Source organism: Genypterus blacodes, unplaced genomic scaffold, assembly GCF_046128005.1.
Source record: "Genypterus blacodes isolate CSIRO-AG114 ecotype Tasmania unplaced genomic scaffold, CSIRO-AGI_Gbla_v1 ptg000148l_1, whole genome shotgun sequence".
NCBI classification, from domain to species: Eukaryota; Metazoa; Chordata; class Actinopteri; order Ophidiiformes; family Ophidiidae; genus Genypterus; species Genypterus blacodes.
Window position 1 is genome coordinate 451,083 of NW_027466950.1, and position 22,806 is coordinate 473,888.

The following is a 22,806-nucleotide window of genomic DNA, read 5'->3' on the forward strand; positions in this document are numbered from 1 at the left end:
GGTTTCCAATAATACAAAATAAATCCAGAAATACAGTCTGGATGATTCTTTTATCCAGCAGGCAAACGCAGGGCTTGATAGAAATGCTAACAAAGTTGAGCACTGAGTCCATTTGCATGTGACAAATCCAGCAGCAGTGTGTTATTTGTTGTCTCCTCTGGTGAATGGAACCCTCAGGAGAGACGCAGACAATGAAGATGTTGTTTAAGATCAGAGCGATAATGACTCGCTCAACACGAGAGGTTTGATCCCTGTCCTCTTTCATTTCTCTCTCATTAGATTAAACCTGTAGATGTCAGGCGGCCTTTTACCACCGATGTCTTTAAAGACGTTAGTCACCACACATCATAAATTAAAGCGTCTCAAAGTGAAATTTACCCAAAAAATACTTCTCGCTCGTCTTTCTTTAACATCAGCCGGTGTCAAGAGTTTGCTGGTAAGATTTGAAGGAGAGACAAAATCAATAAACAATATCTGAAAAGTAGGAACAGCAGGCGGCGGCAGGGTGGTAGTGAGTGTGTGTGTGTGTGTGTGTGTGTGTGTGTGTGTGTGTGTGTGTGTGTGTGTGTGTGTGTGTGTGTGTGTGTGTGTGTGTGTGCAGGGGGGGCTTACTCACCTGCTTCCTGTGTCATATCATATAAATGTGTTTGAGTGTGAGAGAGCTGACTTTGGTGTTCTGATCACTCCCGAGCTGAGTGTGAGTGACAGCATGGGGGGAGGAGGGAGGGGGGGAGGGGAAGAGAGAAGAACACTTTCTCTCTCTGTGTAAAAAAAACTTTCTAATGTGTCACAGCTCGTTCAGATTACTGCTTTTAGTGTGACTGTACCTTCTGATGCCTCCTCTGTCAGGGACAACAAGCCGTCTACAGAACAACACCTCTCAGGTTTCATTATCAAAGCTATTTTCTTCCGCTAAAACAATGTTCATAAATGTTTCATAGACAATCATGGTTGGCATTTCCACACAAGACTCAAGCAGCCAGTTTGGTCTGAAGACGAAGCACTCACACTTTTATCAGTCTCACACTTAATCTGCTTCTGCTCTTATTCTCTGTGTTTGTGTGTGTGTGTGTGTGCGTGCGTGTGTTTTCATTTGGACCGAAAAAACAAGTAAACGTGACGCTCAACATTCTCTAAAGCTGCCAAATCTATTTTTTCTGACCTCGTTAGTGTTTCACAGTCGTCCCAAAAGGAGGAAAAATGGAAAACAAAAGCGACTCCTTTAGGAAAATAGATGTAATAGAATAAAGAATATTGGATAGATGGATGGATGGATGGATGGATGGATGGATGGATGGATGGATAGATAGATAGATAGATAGATAGATAGATAGATAGATAGATAGATAGATAGATAGATAGATAGATAGATAGATAGATAGATAGATAGATAGATAGATAGATAGATAGATAGATAGATAGATAGATAGATGAAATTGGGACTGAATGACTTTTGGTATGAACAGATGATTGAGAATTTGGTTGATTCACATTCAGCGGAGTTGCAACAGTTTGTAAATTCAGCAAAAGACTAACTCTTATTTAAGTAATTCCATCCATGCATCAGGCTTACTCCGCATTGTGGTGTCTAATTTGCAGCACGGAGAGAAATTGGAGTATAGTGTGTGTGTGTGTGTGTGTGTGTGTGTGTGTTGGCCATGACTTCACTTTGACCCCCGCCTCATGAACCTAGAGTTCAGGTTCTGCTTTCGGCTCTGGTTTCATCTGAGACGACGCTCTTGACGACAACAACAACAACAACACCACCAACCAACACCGGCAACAACAGCGGAATTTTCCCAGCATGCAGTGGCAATATCAAATGTAAAATGGCCATGAGGTATGTTCCATTACTTTGCCAGCATTCCCTATAAAAACAGAGAACACACAGCACAGTCACCTTTCTCCACAGAGTCCCTGAGGGCCCAGCACCGGTCTGTTTGAAGATCAAAGCTGGCGAGGTAAAACAGCACGTTTACAGGTGTTGGGGAAATTGAAAATTTCCTTCACTGAGTGTGTTTGGGATTGTTTGGGGCCACGTACGTGCACATGGAGGGGTCTTGGTGTCAGTTCGCCCGAGTCTCGCCGACGTGGAACAGCGGAGCATCTGCATGCATTTCCCACATCTCTCAGATATGTGGAGATACTTCACACGCCAGCAAGCAGAATATGCATAAGGCACGACTCTATCAATATTAGCCTGTGTGTGTGTGTGTGTACCTGTTGGATTTCTGTTCCGCTTGGAGGAAATTGGTGTTTGACGGTACACCTGCTCCACGTCCTGAAGAGCCTCAGAGCTCATCACCTCGTGTGGAAACGCTGACGCCGAAGGCAGCAGAGTTTTGGAGGGATTAGTTGAATTATTCCTCTATTTTTGTGTGTATGTGTGTGTGTGTGTGTGTGTGTGTGTGTGGAGGGGTGGGGGGACTATACAACTACAAACACACCTCGGCGAAGCTTGAGCATGTCATTCGCCCTGCACCTCTCCACTTTTGTACGCCTGCGTGTGCACACGAGGAGCAGACATCTCCAGGCTTTGTGCATGAAAGGGGAGAGTGTTTAGCTTTTTTCTCTTTTTCTTCTTTTTCTTTTTTTTTTTGTGCCTCTGACTCTGGTGGTGTTTGTGTCCAGTGGGAGGTGCCTGCACCAGCTTCCTTACAGGAGTAGGTGGAGTGGGGGGGAAGAGGGGGAGTGGGGGGGGGGGGGGCTGGTGGTGGAGGGGAGGGGAGGGGAGGGTGTGTGTGTGTGTGGAGGGGTGGAGGGGTGGAGGGGGGGTTTGTTTGTTTCTCCTCTGTGCCAGGAGAAGTGACAGCCATTCCGGCTCTTTCACAGAAAACACATTCATCTGTGTGAGAAAGGCTGAACGCACATGAAAGGCCAGACGGGCTGCGAGGCTCAGGAAGGCTCACTGTACATCCACTGCAATGCACACACACACACACACACACACACACACACACAGATCACACTTGTAATGTTCTCATTTTCTGCATGCATACATACATTCAATTTTACTTACACTGCACATGTACACTATTCTATATACTATATTCTATATATGTTCTTATTTATGTCACACCTTCTCTCAGTTGTGCAAATATGCTAATAGGTCCTATATGAACATATGTGAATATAGTTTATCATTTTGCTTAATAACACACAATGACAGCCAACCAGCCAACACACTGTGTATGTACATATTTTGAATATACATATAATTTATGTAAATCTAAATGTCCCTGCAGGTGGAGTTCTAGGAGTCAGAGCCAAACTTTGAGTATTTGACCTTAGGTGAGAATGTGTGAACGTGATCAGATCATTGCTGGAGATTTATGACAGGAGCCAGGCCAAAAACATTTTCTTTTTTTGGTTTTTACAGTTTGTATTGGCAATTGATAAATGTGTGAAAAAATATGACATGTTTGGTATGTTTAGTTTTTTAATATTTATTTGTAACATTATTTCGATGTATTCCTCATATTAATATTGATAAGGATAAGAATATCCATTGTGGGGTGAGACACCTGTGAGACAGAGGGACGTTTACAAATGAACACTCATTTATTCTGCGGCCTGTTTGCTAATTGAGACACATTTGTTTGAGAAGAAACGAAACTGCACGAGGAACCGAACACTGAACCCGGAAAACCTTCATGAGGTTATCGTTTTATTTCATCACAGCAAAACCCCGCAGCATGGAGACAAAAAACGCGCTTCTGAAGCAAACAGACTGAACTACAGCAACACTTTCCGCTTTTCATTTTATAATTATTGGTATATCACGTTGATTTTTATTTTTTGTTTAATACATTTTGTAATATTCAGGCCTTTGAACTTTGGGGTTTTGAGGAGAAATAACAAACGCAAAATAACAATACTCATAACAATAATAATAATAATAATAATCACTGCTAATTCCCCTCGTTACAAATACTGTAGGATTTATTTATTTTATTTATTTCCTTTGGTTGAACTTCAAAGCACACACAGTTCGTTCGTTGAAAAATGATCAAACTTAAACTTAAAGATAGAGAAGGAAGAAGGACGCTTTATGGAGTCATGCTTCCTTTAGAAACTGATTTTCTATTTTTAATTTGACATTTAGAAGAAAGAAAGAAAGAAAGAAAGAAAGAAAGAAAGAAAGGACAAATTCATCTTGATCTTAAAACGAACAAAAACACACTGATCACTAATAAGCGCGCACACACACGCGCGCACTGGCTTCGTCTTCTCCCTAACTTTGTAACCAAACCCACATAGAGACGAACACTCACAGCTCATAAACAACAACTACAGTGAAAATTGGCCTCATCCATGTTACACACACACGTCAACTGGTGTGACCTCCCCTCCCAAATATGGCCTATATAGACCCCCATACACACACACACTCTCTCTCTCTCTCTCTCCATCACAGTGACGTACACACAGTGAGGCCTGCGTGAGGATGAAGTACAGTGAAAGTACAGCAAGAGCGCGCGGGAGGTGATCGATACAGTCGATACAAAATAAAATACACCACAAAAAAAATCCCTTTTTATTTTGTTGTTGTAATTCGTTTCTATTATAGAACAAATAAGAGACAATCTGAGTCTATATTCAACTTTGAGCTGATCTGTTATTTTGTTATTTATCTGGGATCAATTAAATAGATCCGGAGCTGTTTCCCCCTCCAAATCCGCGCGTGCGTCCTGAACTGCATCGACCCAAACACCAGCACAGGTTTAGCACCAACAACCCCACGTATGAGTTACACAGGCCCGAGCGGAGCGTGTTTGTTTCTAGTGTCTTATTGTTTCAAAAAGGAGAAAAGGAGGAAGAAGAATGAAAGAGACGCGCTCTTTCCTCCTTCCTCCTCCTCCTCTTTTACAGATCGATATTGGAGCAGCAGGTGCCGGGGAGGAAGCCGGCATCGACGCGCTGTGTGCGGCTGACCTTTCCCCGCTCCCCACGGGTCATACCTTCCTCCGCCGGAGAGGTCACCAGGCCAGCCCGGGGAAGAGGAGGAAGAGGAGGAGGAAGAGGAGGAAGATGAGATCCCATCATCATAACGCGCTCCATGAGCACACACACACACACACACACACACAATTTTACTCTTCAATTTCGCTTTAACAAGGAAAAAGTTGCGCAACAAAATCATAAAAAGTTGTGTTGGTCTCTTTAAGTGAATTATTGCTGATTTTGAGTTAACAATCTTTATTTTCCATCATTTCTTTAATAACCAGAGACGTCATTGATCTTATAAAACCTGAAAAATCTGTACTACAAAATCTGTAATAGACTCATTGGGACATTAAGATCTCACACACAGCAGCTACAATGAAAATGAACCACACAGCAAACTTCCACACACACATACACACACACTCCATTTTACTCCCAAACTCGGAGGTTTGACGCACAAAGCCGCAAATCGACACCAATAACTGTCATTCTTTATAACCAACAACACCGCAAAACAACAGCACATTACAGTGAAATACAAGAATAACAGAGACGAGCACAGACGGAGCAGGATGATGCCTTCACTGACACAGCGGAGAGATGGATAACAGAGTTTCATAGAGGGGCTGTTGCGCTCCATATTAAGACTTTGAGACGGAGCAGGAAGGACCGAGTCAAGTTCAAGTTCACGGCTGATTCTGCACCGACTCGGACCCTGTGGGGTGTCTGAGTGCGCGTGTGTGTGTGGTGCGTTTACGGGCTGTGGATATATGAAAAACACGCTTTAAGATGACATCAAAATGCTTTGGTTTGCTTTTTTTGTAACAAATCCGCGCTTTAAAGTTCCCAAACTGGAATCCATGTCGGGTTTTGTTTCATTCTAAAAATCCAGACCGTACTTTCTAACTCTCTCTCTACATGTACGCGACAATCCAACTTGTTTCCACCGCACTGTCATGTTTCTAATTAGGCTCTGGCAAAGCTTTAAAAAACACGCCACAATATTTTGAAATAAAACTCGTGACGGAAAGAAATATGTTTGACAAGTTACAAAAGTGTGGTAAGATGTCAAAAAAAACCTCCATAAGCCTCATCAATCAGCCTGCACGCCTCATAAACACACGCAGCCTGGACGACACAAAGCAGCCAACAAGCACATGAATGAATACTTATCACTTGCAACACCTTTTTATTATATTTATATGCAGTAAAATTCTTATCACAATAAGGAAGGGGACACCTCTTAAAACTTTGAACAAAAGCACATGAACGTAACAACTGCCCGTGTGTAGCTCGTCATTGTACATATTTATAGTAAAGAAACATTCTTTATAAATACTGTTTCATCTGTAGCAAGTAAATACCATAATTTAATTACAAATGGATAAATATGGCAGTTGATATTTACAAAAGGAAGGGTGTGGTTACAGAAAATCCAACGGGCACAACGTTTATTTTCCTCACAATCTTCCAGATAGTATTTCACAAATTTCCAACTTGCAAAGCACAAAAACATCACAGGTAAAAGCCCAGCGAACTAAAAAATGATACATTCACAAAGCGTAATATTGTAGTGTGTTTGTGTGTGTGTGTTTTTGAGTTAAAATGTTACTTTGGCACTCTTTCCAGTTTATAGTTTTTAGTATAGTACAATCAATTTGCCTTAGGATCACAATATTCAACATTATAGTACAATTTTTTTTATTGTAATATGTGCACTAAGAGTCCAGTTAGAGAGATAGCTACCATTGAAGGAACATCTATACACCAAAAGACTGACAAAACTAGCACAACCAAAGGGAAAGAGAGCATATTTACAAAGTGGAATGCACCCCAGCTATACATATTTTCATCTGTTGGTATAATTCTTTTCCCCCAGGTGATTTTTTAAAAAACAAAACAAATAAAAAGCTTTTTTTTGTATGTGTGTGTGTGTGTCCAGATCTCCTCCAATGCTGTGAGATGAGTGTGTGTTTGTGTGTGTGGAGAAGGGGGTGTTCATCCTACACATACCATTCACTGAAATTGGAGGAGAGGCCACTGTGGCTGCTGGTGTTGTGCACCACCGAGGCTGGAGACAGGTTGGTGTTGCTGCTGCTGCTGCTGTGGTGGCTGTTGTTGTTGTTGTTGCTGCTGCTGCTGTGTGTCTCGGCACTGGGGGACACCAGGCCCGGGGGCGTGGAGGACTCGTACCCGGAGCTTGCTGCCGGCGAGGAGTCGGATGCTGGTGGGGCTGCTTCATGAACCTGAAAGGAAAGAGGGAGAGAGGAATTAGGATTTGGAATTAAATGTATAAGCACTTCTGCAGAAACACAGACACACAAACACATCATCCCTCTCTCTCTCTCTCTCTTGTATTTACCTTCATGTGTTTCCGCAGGGAGCTGGGGTGTGTGTAGGACTTGTCGCACATCTTGCACAGGTAAGGCTTGTCTGACGTGTGGACGTGCATGTGTTTCTTCCGGTCGCTACTGTTGGCGAACCTCCGATCGCAGCCCTCGAACTCACACTGGAACGGCTTCTCCCCTGCAAGGAAACGAGCAGGAACCCCGCAGACACACGTTAAGTCTCCACACAAAATAACATCTCAATGTGCACAATCAAACCATGAACTCTTCACTAGTACTATCCCAACATTTCTTATATGCGTATTTTAAACGGAATTCCGGACTGTTGCGTGTTATTTATGCGTAAATAATGCGCATGGTGGCTTTTGGAAGGAAAGGGGGGCTGGGAGAGGAGCAAGGCCGCCCCTCAGTAGGCCTACACACACGGGCGAGGGAACCATTTGCTATAGGAGACAATAAAAATCTAATTAGCACCTGAGAGGCACCGCATCACCACGTCTGCCCCCCCCAGAAAATAAGTCCGCAAATGTGAGCGTGTGAGCGGCTAGAATGGGCCCGTCTAGCACCTGAAAGAGTTGCTGGACCAGGGCGGCGAAGCACATAAACAAAAGGCGTTCGGATCAAACACACATGATCACAACACACACTGAGGATAAAAAAAGATAAGGAAGATGGTGATGATGAAGAAGAGGGGGCTAAATCGCGCTCAGGCGGTGTTAAAACCAATTGGTGATTGACGACTAACAAAGCTGCTCTACGTCACGCACGCAAACGCCACACTGTCTGTCGCCTTTGACCCATTTTTCGAAAGTTCACAAACTGTAGAAAACAAACAATTAGGCCCAAATACACGCAGACATTCGATTTTAAAAACGAGAATCCTCCCCAGCTTCAATTGTGTGTCGTTGAGGAAGAAATAGTTCTGCTGCTACAAACTCGTTCACTCAGTACATCTTAAACCTGCTTTAGTCGTTTTTACGTGAATAGTTTCCGCTTTACTGCCTGAAATAACCGCAGATAATTACATTTAATTCACTCTGTAGCGGGGAATATAATCCAAACAAACGCGAGATCACAGGCCAATGGTGTGTAACATTAAAGCAACGACGCGAATACACACAATTAAATAAACCACCTTAAAGGCATTTAGATTATTATAATCATAACTATAATTACCTGTGTGTGTTCGCTTGTGGATCTTCAAGTTCTCGGACCGGGCAAAGACCTTCCCGCAGCCGGGGAACGGGCACGGGAAGGGCTTCTCCCCGGTGTGCACCCTGATGTGGTTGACCAGTTTGTATTTCGCCTTGAAGGGCTTGCTCTCCCGGGCGCAGTCCTCCCAGAAGCAGACGTGGTTGGTCTGCTCGGGCCCCCCGACGTGCTCCACGGAGACGTGCGTGACCAACTCGTGCATGGTGCTGAAAGTTTTGTTGCAGCACTTCTTGGGGTTGCTGAGCTGCTCGGGGTCGATCCACTTACAGATGAGCTCCTGTTTGATACACTGCTGCCTCATGTAGCGGAAAAAGGCACCGGGGTGATGGTGGGCTGCCATGTTCATCCCCATGTTCATATTCATGGAGCCGTACTGGTTGTGGAGCTGCGCCGCCGAGTACGGGTCGGTCCTCGGGCTGGAAACTTGGTGGTACTGATCGGAGCGTCCGAAAACTTCTCCCGGTAGTCCGAGCCTCATTTGGCTGTTGAGCACATTCGGGGAGCCGTGCGACCCGTGCTGATCGTGGATCCCCGGAAACAGAATGTGGCCTTGAGTGTCTGTGTGGGAGTGATGGAGGGATCCCGCCGTGGGGCCGAAAATACTGTGCTGGCTGCTGGCCGGAGAGGATTCACCGAAGCCGCGGCTGCGAAAGAGAAAGTCCCTGGTGGAGTTGAACGGAGAGTTCGCATACGAGGTGACATGGGCGGCGTGAGCCCCAAGAGCCGCGGCGGGGTAGCCGGGCGCCTGGGTGCTGAAGGCAGAGCTCTGCCCCGGCGACAGGTCGTGGTTGAGCTTAAACGCGCCCATGTGCGCCGCCGAGTCCACAAAGCTGTTCTGCGCCAAACTCAAGTCTCTCTCCTGCATGTCGCTGGCCGAATGATGCCTGGCGAAGGAGCCCACTCCCAGTCCGGGAAACTGGTGACCGGCGTCCAGTAACATGACGGCGGAACGTGGCGAGTGTCGCTGCTGTTCTGAATCAGCTCAGCTCTCTTGATATTTACTGCTACACAGCGACAAAGTTAAAAAACGAATTTAAAAAAAGGATCAAATGTTGCTGCTGGAAAATGGCTCAACTTCCAGCCTTGGAAACACCATAACAGGCGGGATTAGAATGCGCGCTCATGAGGGGAAATCTACTCGGTTTAACGCGACTAAAATTCACTTCTAGTTAACTTGTGAGTCAAACAAACAAACCAAAAAAAATCCCAGACTTTCCTCGCGTCCTCCTCTCGCCGCGGTCGCGTTAAAATCCACTCGAAGGTGTCGGTAATTGTCTTACTGGGTGTCCTGGGTGGGTGCGGAGCGCGTCTGGACGGAGCATCTCAACCAGGAAAATTGTTGTTCCGACTGCGGGGTTTGTGTGTTTGTGTCTGCGGGGCTGGTGGCGCATGTGTGTGAGTGAGTATATATGTGTGTGTGTGTGTGTGTTTCTCGCGGAGGGTCCCTGTTTCTCCGTGGACTGGCTCTACCTCCTCTTCCGCCCCCTTTAACTGCAGCCCGTGCGCCCGATCCCCGGCCTCTCATTGGCCGCCGAGCCTCATCAATCCCAGGTGCCCCTCCAATAGCAGGTAGCGTCCTCGGCCGGGGCTTTAATAGCCGCAACGCCATTTTTTCGCACCGATAATTACCGCCTACTTTTTTTGGAGGAGAGGATTTTGGGGGGTATATAGGCGAAAAGAGAGGACGAGAAGAGAGAGAGAGATAGAGAGAGGGAGAGAGAGTGACATTGTGTGTGTGTGTGTTTCCCTCTTTTTCTATTCCTTCTACAATGAGTTATGGTGTATATGTGCAACAATGCAGCGTTTGAGCAGAAAAGAGCGCAAAGCAAAGAGAGACATAAATCGGTTGATAATAAAACGAGTGTGTGTGTGTGGTGTGTGTGCAGGAAAACGCGTTTGTTTGCATTACACTGATTTCAATATGAGACTTTTCACCACAGCAATAAATACAGATTGTGCATTTTTCCCTGAAACATTCAGATGTTAATATGCAACATTAATGCCACATAAATGACTAAAACATTGATATAAATAAAGAGGACAAGTAAGAATTATTTCTAACATCACTGCTCCAATTGAGCCCTCAAGCGTGTTAACACATAAACATCAAACAGCTGCTATTAATGTATATGTGTGAATTATTAATGTAATTATTTAAATGAATGGGGTGGGGGGTTTAATGTTTACAATTCAACTCTGACGTTAAAATGATAATAAATATAAACAGAATCCTCTCTATGTTGAAGCACCGAGCAGCTCTTCTGACAGCTGAGGAGCAATGTGTGGCTCCATATGGGCCCCGGCGGTTACAGAACCACAACCGGGCCCTGTGGTGGTCTTGTCTGCACCGGGACCCGCCCCTGCAGCCTGCATGCACGCTGCTGCTGCTGCTTGTGCTGGTGCTTTAATGGTTCCATATGTTCTACCGCTGGTTCGGCTTGAATCTGCTTCTGCTGCCCCCCCTCCTCCTTTAGTGGTTCTCACATTCACCACAGCAATTACGGTACATGTTATGGTACGTGAGCTGCCATTGGATCCGTGTGAACCGCAGGTGACCCGGAGGTCGAACCCCTTCATGAACTCACACCGCAGAGTGGAGAGGAGATGTTTACGGGTTCTATTCGACTGCTTTTGCTTATAAGACCTTACGGAACCCCCCCCCCACCCCAAAAATGCCCCCCACACCCCCTCCCTTCCACACACACACACACACACACACACACACACACACACACGAAAACAAGCCATTCTGTCACTGCTTTCTGCCGCTGCTCTGTATCATCTTCTGTATATGGAAGCTTTGCTCTCCCTCAGATGTAAACAAACCATTTCAAACCGAGAATTTGATTCATTTACTGGGCAACTTTCCATCACAGGCGCACGTTGAATCGCGTTAATGAGGATCTATGGGCTCACACACGCGGCTGCGCATTCAAGGAGTAATTTAAGTCAATGAAAGTTTACTTACATTACAATCAGCCCCTCTCTCTCTTTCCTTTTCTCTTTCTCCCTCTCCTATCTCTCTCTCTCTCTGGTCCTCAGAGCCGCAGAATAACGAGGCAGCCGAGGCGGATCGCGTCAAAACTTTGGAAATCGTGCGTCTCTTATAGCTCAAAGTGGGGCAGCCCGAGTGTGTATGCGTGTGTGTGTGTGTGTGAATGCCATTCTCCCAAAGTCTATTTCAACCCGCGCGCTGCAGGAAACGCACAAGCTGATCCAAGTTCAAAGTCACGTCTGCCGGCCCCCATATAAGAAGCTGCTTTATTTCCCCTGGAAAACCACTAAACCTGAAACACCAGAATGAAAAATGTGAGAGGGGAAAAAGAAGGAAAATTCAACCGGGGCCAAGGGGGGGTTCGTGCACGGCTGCGGGTTGCGGGGATGAAAAGGGGGTCCGAGCCTCTGAGAATCCCCCAAAGAGCAGTATACTTCAACAGGTTAGAGAGCCGCATTAGAGAAATAATAAATCACGTGATATATGATCCGGGATGCGATCTATATTATTCAGACTGAGCGGTGAATATTTAATAAGGCTCATTAATAAAGTCAGCAGCCATTCCTGCATTATAGTGTCTCTCTCTCTCTCTGTGTGTGTGTGTGTGTGTGTGTGTGTGTGTGTGTGTGTGTGTGTGTGTGTGTGTGTGTGTGTGTGTGTGTGTGTGTGTTCGAATAAGGGGCCATAGGCACGATTCACTGTGCTGTTATGTGACAATATCAATATGTTGACACACTGGAAGGTCGCCGCTGCTCTTTCGGTGACCTTGCGTTTCATGGATGTTTGACCCCTGTGACCTCTTAAGACCACATATGTTGCCCTCTCGACTCCCTTTGGTGGAATAACCGTTTTTTTTTCCTTCTGTTTTTGTTTTTTTTGTTAATGACAAAAGCGTCTTTGTTTTAGGGAGGGAGGAAGAGAGAGAGAGGGAGGAAGAGAGAGGGAGGAAGAGAGAGAGAGAGGTTTGAGACGACCCCCTTTCTTCCGTTCTACAGATCAACAAGCTTTAAGTCAACGGAAGTCAATAGATTTCTCAATAGAAGTTCAACTTTACGCAACTTTGCTGCTGTCACTCACACACACACATCGTTTTCTGTGCACACACACACACACACGTGCAAAATGAGTGATCAGGGAAAGTACTGAGATAAACAAGCACACATTAGAAATATGCTATAAGAATAACAGTGACCATCTATGTTTTTATTATGGTATCAATTATATTAATATGAATTTATATCGTATGGAAGGTTTCTATCATTGTGTTGTTTGTTTCCATTGATGTATCATTTATTCTGAGCAATTCTGGTGACACAGATCAACACGCTGCTATTCTGCGTTTCAGACCTGCAAGCTTTAGTTATTTATTTGTGTGTTGCAGGAAATTCCCAGACATCAGTGTAAGCCTGTTACCTTATGATCAGGTCTGGAAATGAAATAGGCTTTAAATAACTGCCTCACTTTAAAATATGAATATAATAAAAAATTAAATATAGATATGTCACCCAGCCACATGTCTTCTAATTGGAATTAAATATATCTACAATTAAATACTACTGGTTTTAATACGTCAAGATCTTATAATCTTTAAATTAAACGAGGAAAAACTTCATATTTATTGTCCAGGCTTTTTTTTTCTTCTGTTTCTCGATGATCATATTCATAATCATCTGTGTCAATGCAACAGGCCCATAACATGTGAGTGTGATGGCAGAGGGGGAGGAAGATGATTTACAGCGCACGAGGGGCAAGAAAAGCTCAATGTATAAATATTTATATATTAATTTATCTAAAGTTTGCACGTGCATGTGATGACGCATATGCTGAATTGTAATGCATTGGTATGTGAATGAAGACGTATCGATGACAGACACGCGTCCTGCTGTGAACAGGCTCAGCACAAAGGGACTGAGCCTTAAATACACTTTGTTCACACATCAGTCATAAGCAGGATCATAAAGCGGACATATCAATAAGTTAATAAATCATGACACCTTCACTTAAACTCATACAACTCCTCAAGAATCACCTCACACAAATTTAGGAAGGAACTGGGGTTTAAATATATTATAGTTTGTTATTGCATATATGTAAATATGATGCCAGGAGTCGAATAGCTTCATTAGAATTTCTATTTATTAAGATAATACACAGATGAACAGCTATATTTAAGAAAGCTTTGATTTTATTTTGAGCAATTTAAAGCAGAAGTTTGATTATTAGGTTAAATAAACAAAGAGTATGAATCCCATGAGGATCAAGCTGAGGGGAGAAGGTCAGAATGAACAGCACCTGTGCATACAAATACTATTATTTAAAATATTTTTTATTGGATTCGATTTAAATATATATTCAACCATACACATGTGCTTTTTTAAATTTAAATTTTTAAAATATATTTTTCTGATCATGATTTGAATTTTATGTATTACAAAAATAAATAATGTCTAAAATCCTATTCAGTGTATTTTATCGCTTTAGCAAAATAAATCTTTTTAAAACTTAACATCTTTTCTGTCGTTAAAATATTTTCAGTATTTTTCTAATTTTTCAATTTTATTTTAAAACTGGAGAAATATGTTATATAACAACGGTGAAACCACGTATGTTGCATACCTCAGTAACACAAACACACACACACACACACACACACACACACATTCTCTCTCACATTCTTTCCACCTAAGCGGATCTTTGGACCGAACCTGCTCCAGCTGCAGCGCGCGCAGAGGCGGAGCGGAGCCGGTAAGTTTGGTGAGCAGAACTTTTTGGAGTCCGCGGCGCTGGAGCGGCTGAGGGGGCGGAACCCTGCTGGGCCCCCGCGCTGAACGGCAGCCAATCGCTTCGTTCTCTTAACTGCCAGTCACCGAAATCCGTCCAATACCCGCAGTGCCATTTCTAAACTGTATTCCCCACTGTGTCCTCCAACTGTTGTATGTTCTGCCAATCGCTTGAGGACAGAGTGGGAAAAGGAGCAAGCAGAGTTAGAAGCAGGACAAAAGAACTTATAGAGCCCTTATATCCATATTTCCCTCATGCTTTGGAGAGCGTAGTGCGGTCAAAAGCAAGTAGCGGTGAGCGCGGATGGACTTGGCCGCGTAGTTATGGAGCCCCCTTTAAGCAAGAGGAACCCGGCGATCAGATTAGCGGATTTGGCAGCGACTCAAGCCCATCCTCATCAGAATATGACAGGCTTCCCGGGGCTAGGGGGGCATCACCCTCTCTCCCACCATGCCCACCTCCACCCTGGGGAGCTGGGCAACGACCCCGGAGTGGCACTCACTCCATTTGGACCCGAGCACATGGCACAGACAAACGCTCTCAAACTTAGCCCGTCTCAGCACATTCAGAGCCATCCCGAAGCCCAGACCGCGGCGTCCTTCGCTCCCGCTCAGACCACAGTGGGTTTCCCCGTGGCTCACCCCCACTCAGGCTACTCAAGCAGCAGGGACTTCATCCTCAGGAGAGAACTCTCAGCCTCTGCTATGCATGCACTTGGCGACCAGCATAGTTCCGCCTCCTCCCCTCATCACCATGGCATGTTCATCTCCCCAACAGGTGCTTATGGGCACACGGAAAGTGGGGCCCACTCACTTTTCACTGGACTTCACGACCAGGCGTCCCCAGGTGCCCACCACCACCACCATGCCCTCAACGGGCAGATGCGCCTGGGTATACCGGGGGACATCTACGGCAGGCCGGAGCACTTCGGGCACAGGCCAGAGCACTATGGACCCTCTTCCCTCCACAGCTACAACTCCATGAACCTCAATGTGAACATCGCTTCTGCTCCTCACGGAGCGGCGGGGGCGTTTTTGAGATACATGCGGCAGCCCATCAAGCAAGAGCTCATCTGCAAATGGATAGAGCAGGAGCAGAGCCCGAAGAAGCCCTGCTCGAAGACCTACAGCACCATGCACGAACTGGTCAACCACGTCACCGTGGAGCACGTCGGCGGACCGGAGCAGAGCAGCCACGTCTGTTTCTGGGAGGAATGTCCGCGGGAAGGAAAGGCGTTCAAAGCGAAGTACAAACTGATCAATCACATTCGGGTCCACACGGGGGAGAAGCCCTTCCCGTGTCCGTTCCCGGGATGCGGAAAAGTGTTCGCTCGCTCGGAGAATTTAAAGATTCACAAGAGGACTCACACAGGTCAGTCAAAAACACTGCACGAATATGTAGTTTGCGACAGGAAATTCGTGTTTATCCGCCCGCTGTATGAGTGTTTTGCTGCGGCTTAATGCGGGTGGATCGTGCGTAATAGCGCGCACTTAAAAGTTGTGCCGAATGACGCGTTGCTCGGCTGACAAAGTGTTTCATTTCCTTTCAGAATATATAAACTTTTACAGTGGCTTGCTCAGCTAGAGGAGGCGTGAGCGGATTAAGCCAGATGATTTGTGAAACGTGCTTACGTACGCTGGGAGACGCGTAAATGTAACGATCCGCCAATAAATGCACAAAAAAGGACTTTTTTAACGTCATGTTTACGCTCGTTGTCGTCTTAGCCGGTTAAACGTTTGATTTAATAATCTAATTTGTGTTTAAAGTGGTTTATGTTGGTCTGTAAGGGGAAATGAAATTCAGGGTCCAACCACAACAACAACATGCGTCAGTGGCTGTGACGAAATGTTGGCCAGAGTTGTGCTTAATGTGTGTAACTTTATGCTCCTGTGCAACATCTATACTGCAGCTAAAATGTTCTGCTTCTGTGTGTGTGTGTGTGTGTGTGTGTGTGTGTGTGTGTGTGTGTGTGTGTGTGTGTCTGTGTGTGTGTGTGTTTGTGTTTTGACCGCCTTGGCCCCTATAACCCCTCCAGTCATGAGGCCCTCTCCACATCCTCATACTAAAATCCTGAGGGAGGTAAATTAGTGACAAGTTGATAATATAATGACCAACAAATCCCACATTTGTAGCACTATTATATAATTCAATGCATATTTCATCACTATTGGAACATTTGCATAGGTGGCCCTGTCCCCATCACACACACACACACACACACACACACACACACACACACACACACACACACACACACACACACACACACACACACACACACACACACACACACACACACACACACACACACACACACACACACACAGCCAGAAGGTCTCTAAGCCCTGTTACACGTGTTCACACTGGAACCTGCTTTACACAAGTGGGTGTGGAATATAGTGGCAGTTTGTACATGTTTACTGAGGAAGAGGAGGAAGAGGAGGAGGAGGCCCCACTGAACGACTGGGTTGCGATTACAGGGAGTCAAAGACGGTGTGATGAGATGAACTTTGTGCGATGTTGATGCTTGAATATTCAAATTGTGATGTGTGTGTGTGCGTGTGTGTGAAAGTGTAAACGCACCGCGGGGACATGTTTTGGTCTTGACGTGGTGCCAGGATCGCACTGACTCTGTCTCTCGTTGTTTCCCCTAAAGGAGAGAAACCTTTCAAGTGCGAGTTCGACGGATGTGACCGCAAATTCGCCAACAGCAGCGACCGGAAGAAGCACTCGCACGTCCACACCAGCGACAAACCGTACTACTGCAAGGTCCGAGGCTGCGACAAGTCCTACACCCACCCGAGCTCCCTGCGCAAACACATGAAGGTCCACTGCAAGTCCCCGCCGCCCCCGTCCACCAACCTCACCTACATCTCCCCGAGCAACCCGGGCGGGGACCCCCTCTCCCCACATCCGGAGGTTCACAGGAACCGCTCCGCCAACCTCTCCCCTCAGGTCACCAACCTCAACGAGTGGTACGTGTGCCAGGGGAGCGGGGGGCCCAACCATCTCCACACCCCCTCCAGCGACATGCCAACGTCGGACTCGGACGACGAGGACTCGTTCAGAAACTCTGATCCCAGGACGATGCTCTGATGGGCCGTTTACAACCACCTGACTGTCCCCCCCAGTATACAGGCCCACGATGGACCCAACTGATCCAGTGCATATCAGACATTTCTATCTTATTATTGTTATTATTATTATTATTATTATTTCATGCAGTATAGGAGGAGATGCTCCCTAATCTTTTCTAAAAAAAAAAAAAAAAAAGCATTATAGATCAAAATGATCAGAAATTAAACACTGAAATTCCAAAACCTTTTTTTTTTTCCAATTTGCTATATAGGACCACAACATCTTTATTCTAGGGGCCAGTATCGGAACTTTTCAAAATGGATTTTCACGATTCTACATCAGCAGCAATACACGCATGCAGGGTTTAGAGTGCAGAATGAAAACCTGCCATCCACTCCTGCTGTCAATCACTGTCAAAACTAAAATCAGGATATGGTGAGGAAACGTATAACGGTACTGCTGAGTGGCAATAAATAGGATAAGTTTGTTTGTATTGATGATGATTTATGAGATGTGGTACAAAAGGAGGGAGGAAAATTTGAGGAGGAAAACTGAGGATAAGGCAGGAAATGGGAGTGTCTTAAGGGTTCTCATTTACCTTTACAGATTTATGACCATACGTTTTTGTTTTTTGGATGGAATTTTGTAATATTTAAGAAGTATTTAAGACTATATTTTATGCAAGAATACACCAGTGTTATGCTCGTTTTAAAGAGAGCGAGTAAAGTCCCTTGAGACCCTAAATGTCTACACTGACAGGCTTTGTCCCTGAAGGATTTGTATATATGTACCTGTACTGATGCTTGTGAATGTTGTAGTTTTGAAATTACAAAAAAAATGTCAGTTTTTGGGGTTTTTTTGTACATTGTAATTTATTTGATGGTATCAGTGTTGTACTGGAATTACAGAGACACCAAAGAGTAATAATATCAGTTTTTTGGTGATACGTATATACTGATGTTTCTTTTTTCTCGAGTTGCAGTTGTGTTCTGTAAAAGGTGAAGATGACTTGAATAGGCTGTGTATAATGTGAACACCCCCCCTCTCCTCCTCCTCTTCCTCGCATGCCTCTTTTGTAGTGATCTGTCTTTATCTTCTGAGGTGCATGATGGTGCTGTTGGACATGATGGATAAAAAAACGATGATGACTCTCATGTGACTGTGCAGACTTTTGATGTTTGGAGGGGGAAAAAATTATAATTTGCTTAAAATTGCTTAAAAAACGTGCTAAATTAATTAAAACTACAGGAATTATAAAGTTTAAAAATAGTGTGAGTCTAGATGTTATTCATAGAAACGCAGAAAATCACATTAGACTGGTTGCAGAAAATGCTGGATCAGTTATTTTCTGTTAATATGTATAATATGAAAACGTAAAAATATCAGCTGTAGTCTACTCTAATTCATATTCTGATGTTTCTACCTATAATCCACTGTTCTGAGCCTTCACAGGCCAAACTGGAGCCCAGTATAAACTAATCACTGGCCCTAATGGGAGAACTTGTAGCCCCCTGATGGTTGCTGCCTCCTGAAAAGCGCGACCGGCACAAAGCAGCCCGGGCATGAATCATTCATGGGAGAAATAAAAGATAAAAGATATGTGACAATAAGCGAGGCCTTGTATAGAGTGTAGAAAACAAGTCCCCCCTCTTATTTCCTCCATTAAAACGCACAATCTCACTTTCAAAGACCCTCGCCTGTCCAGCCTACAGAAGGAAACTTGACCAACGCGAGTCCTGCGCCACTTCAAAGGCTGCTGGTGCTCTGACTGTCTCCACGGCGCGTTAGAGGAGTTCTATGGAGATCTATGGAGATCTATCTATGGACTGAGACGCTCCCATTGGAATATGACTGCAAGGGAAACACACTAACAGCCACTAAATGAACCCGAATCAAAGCGCTGGATGCTCCCACTCCCACTCTCTCTTTCTCTCCCGCATGTGCGTCAATGTTTGACAGGTAAATTACGCACAAGCGCCCAGCTGCTGCTCTGGCTGAGAATTAGATTATAAAACATAAAGGTGAAGTTATTAAAATTGTTAAAATGAAGGAAAAATTGTGTGGAAAAATGTGCTCAGTTGTGATCTTTACTGGTAAAATGGTGCGTGACTTTTACGCAAATTACGCATAAGAAACTCCAGTAATTAGAATCAACACCAAACACTTTTAAAGACACGAAACAAACTTTTACAGGCCTTTGCAACAAGGCCCCGGTGACGTCCATGCTCACTCTCCTCTCCTTCCCTCTGCTCCTTTTGTGCGCAAACTTTTTTTTTTATAGGCGTATAAAGGGCCTGTAAAGAGGAGGCTGCCCTTGTCGTTCCTGTTTAGAAACAAGTGCTGCCGTGAATGTAACAAAATAAACACGATGAAAAATAAGCACCGCTCGTCTGCGGGGCGTTGAAAGGAGGGAGACTTCATAAAGGGAGTGAAGCAGTCACCCTTCAATGAGAAACGCTTTGAAGTCGAACTTATTATCTGAGGAATACTTCTGGGTTGTCCTAACGACGCTGCTGAATAGGAAAGGCGCTCCTTTGTCAGCGATTTGTTCTCCTTTAGTGGGATGCCCGTGGAAATCACTTACATGGGCCACCTTAACATACTGCCTGCAAATCAGTAACCGGCGGAGTCAGACATGCAGACGCCACTTTGGGGAGGACAAAGCGGCAAAGTCGCAGTGAAAACGTCGCCGCTCTCTCAATTGCGCCCTTTTTAAAGCAAAGCGCCTCGGTGGTAATTTCTCAGACGAGCGTAGAGGCCAAACAAACGCGCACTTGTCAGACTTTACAAGCATGATCCATCTCTTCAATGCTGTTTGCACAAAGCGCGTATAAAAGTGCTTTAGCGAGGTGATCAGTTTGTTCACAAAAAGAGAAGAGAAAAGAGAGGAAAGTTGAAGCATCTTGATCCGGGATCTCATCCTCCTCAGTTTGGAGGAGGAAGACGAGGAGAAGGAGGAGGAAAAGGAAGAGGAGGAGGAGGAAGAAGAGAGGGTTAGAAAATAAAAACAGAGCCCGAGCTCCAGGCAGGTGTGTGAGGAGTGTGTTCCGTACCCGTATAGCCTCTCCTCTCTCCTCCCCCATGCAGGCCGGGAAACTCTCAGGCTTGGAGACGTGAAATCTAGCAGAACAGCAGCACCTTGCGACAGCTTTGGCTCCTGAAAACACACAGAAATAATTTGTAAAATGATCACTAAGCAGACATTTGGAAGGACTGAAAGACTCATTTGGACACATTTGTCTTTAATTTATAGCAATTCAGTGAAATTAAATCACAGTATGATTGTTGCAACAACCTGCAGGAGCCTAAAATGTATTTGCTCTTATTCATATATATCTTTTTTTGCCTTAAATTAATAAGATATTATGGCTCAGTTGTTATGGTCATAAATCAATTCAATGTTATTCCCAATCTAACTTTTATAAAACTTTTCTGGTGATTTAAAGTTGAACGATTCTTCAAAATCCGCAGCATATAAACGTATTTACGGGTTAAATCTCTGACATATGAAGCGGAAGTGTTAGGCTCTTCACACGTTCACCCTGCGCTCTACCTGCCTGCCCTCCACTGTCTCAAGTTTCACCCGCGGAAAGGACGCTGCTCTCCCGCGGCCGAGCGCCTCTTGCCCGGGTCTCCTCCTCCCTCCCCCACCATCCCCGCCGAAAGAGTCAGTTTGACGCCTGCTTCATTCCGCGAGGGAAGATACAACAGCGAGGACGGACGATTTTGCTTTAATTTATGGAGTTTTCTGGAGGGGAGAACCAGAGCAGAGGGGCGAACCTGAGTGGTTTCTGTGCCCGGGTTTGCGCTCTGATCTCCGGGTGTCTGCAGGGGGAAAACGTCGGTCCTCTCTCCAGCTGCTGCTGCTTTCACCTATTAGCCCTGATGTGTCTCCCTCAGGAGTGCGGGAGTTAAACAAATGACAGCGAGCACCCCGGGGGGCCCCTCCGCTGACCTGCACTGGGGTTTAATAGTTTCATAGGAACTTCATTAAATCAATTACTCAGTGAGCACATCAAGATTTATTTGTGATTTTCTGCAGAGAGAGAGAAAACCAACACGATTTTTTTTATGATCTGTGGATTTACGCTTGAAGTGTAACTTGTGGTATCAAGTTAACTGTTTAATGTCAGCGCGTTTTAAAAGGGGAAGAAGTTTACAGCTCTGACATTTCAGCCAGTGTTAAAGGGGACTTTCAAAATAAAGGTTCTCCCGAGATCAAATGCCAACATTCACTCAAAACCCAACACAGTAATTATACCTGGCAACACGACGGATATAACAAAAGAAGGATTATAACAAGAGTAGTCATCATTTCAGTAATTTGAGTTTAAAAAGGTAAAAATAAAGATAAAAGAATAAGAAAAGTAAAATAAAATGCAGGGGAAATCACAATTACCAACATGTAAATATGAAGATATTATATCTGCAAAACTGATATTAGTTTTATGTCTGAGAACAAACATTTCATTACAATCTGTTTGATATGCTTATGGTACTCAGATAATATTGTTTAAAATAGAATAAGACTTGAGACTACAATAACACAACAATCTGAACATGAAGTATTTGTGCAAGATATTTTCAGAGAGTGGTTCTTCGGCACAGGTAACAAATTCTCCCCGTTGTCATAGAGACTGTGGCTACTTCACATCATATCCCGCCATCGCAGGAGGAAGATGCATCACTCTCATCCCGGCTGTCTCCATCTCAGAAAAACTGACATAATATCTGCCGGCTCGGTAACATCTGTGGGGGTAGAGACTTGGTACCGGTCCAAAAAGCCCCATCCCAGGACTGGGAGCCACTCCAAGGCAGTAGGTGAGGAGAGCAAGGTCGTCCACGGACAACCGCACGAGCCGGGCCCTGCTACCTGCGGCCCCCTTATATAGCCCGCCGACCACAAGGTAGAAGCTAAAGTGCAGATAAGCGTGAGCATGCTGGCCCGGTAGTCTCTCAGTGAATGACAGGGCTTTCCTAAAAGCCTCTAAATGCAGGATGTAGGCTTCAGCGTACTTGGAAACTAGGCGGACCAGGTGGAGGGAAATGGTGAACCGTAGTCCATCAAAAGGAGCCAGATGGACTTTTTAGTGCTACGGGTTTATTTGAGCATGTGGATGAGACAGACGTGTCTCACCTATGTGTGCAGAGACGAGTGAAACGTATTTCAGTCTAATGTGACTGAGAAAAAATGTCATAACTTCCTTTTCCAGTGATTATTTCCTTCCTTTTCACCTAAACGTCTCTTTAACTCCCCTCCCTGTACTGATTACTTCAACACTATACACCCACCTTCCTGATCCAAGACCATTTTTTTCCTCCTTCCCTTCCCTTTATCTCTTCATTCTTCACAATCGCTCTGTCCATTCTGGGCAAAGATTGGAATCAGGACTAGATTTGTGCGGAACTATCACGCCTGCAACATCAGACGGCCCGGCCCTGACT

At 44.9% G+C, this 22,806-nt stretch overlaps 2 protein-coding genes across 2 annotated transcripts; one reads left to right on the forward strand and one right to left on the reverse strand.

Annotated features, from left to right (window-relative positions):
• Positions 1–6,155: 6,155 nt before the first annotated feature.
• Positions 6,156–9,605, reverse strand: zic2a (zic family member 2 (odd-paired homolog, Drosophila), a). Its single transcript, XM_076165704.1, has 3 exons — positions 8,472–9,605; positions 7,310–7,473; positions 6,156–7,193 (listed from the first exon to the last, which is right to left on the reverse strand). Exons 1-3 carry the CDS (start codon positions 9,445–9,447, stop codon positions 6,951–6,953), a joined length of 1,383 nt encoding a protein of 460 aa, XP_076021819.1. The 5' UTR covers positions 9,448–9,605; the 3' UTR covers positions 6,156–6,950.
• A 4,977-nt stretch (positions 9,606–14,582) lies between these two features.
• zic5 (Zic family zinc finger 5) lies at positions 14,583–17,379 on the forward strand. The gene is made up of 2 exons (XM_076165706.1): positions 14,583–15,654; positions 16,940–17,379. The coding sequence occupies exons 1-2, from the start codon at positions 14,607–14,609 to the stop codon at positions 17,377–17,379; spliced, it is 1,488 nt and encodes a 495-aa protein (XP_076021821.1). The 5' UTR covers positions 14,583–14,606.
• The last annotated feature ends 5,427 nt before the right edge of the window (positions 17,380–22,806 follow it).

What these genes read in the sequence shown, in the direction of transcription:
- zic5 (XM_076165706.1), top strand. Translation starts at nt 14,607, where the DNA reads ATGGAGCCCCCTTTAAGCAAGAGGAACCCGGCGATCAGATTAGCGGAT. An exon ending in TCACAAGAGGACTCACACAG is followed by an intron (nt 15,655 to 16,939) that starts GTCAGTCAAAAA and finishes TTTCCCCTAAAG; the next exon opens with GAGAGAAACCTTTCAAGTGC.
- zic2a (XM_076165704.1), bottom strand. Translation starts at nt 9,447, where the DNA reads ATGTTACTGGACGCCGGTCACCAGTTTCCCGGACTGGGAGTGGGCTCC. An exon ending in CCACAAGCGAACACACACAG is followed by an intron (nt 7,474 to 8,471) that starts GTAATTATAGTT and finishes GTTTCCTTGCAG; the next exon opens with GGGAGAAGCCGTTCCAGTGT. An exon ending in CCCTGCGGAAACACATGAAG is followed by an intron (nt 7,194 to 7,309) that starts GTAAATACAAGA and finishes CTTTCCTTTCAG; the next exon opens with GTTCATGAAGCAGCCCCACC.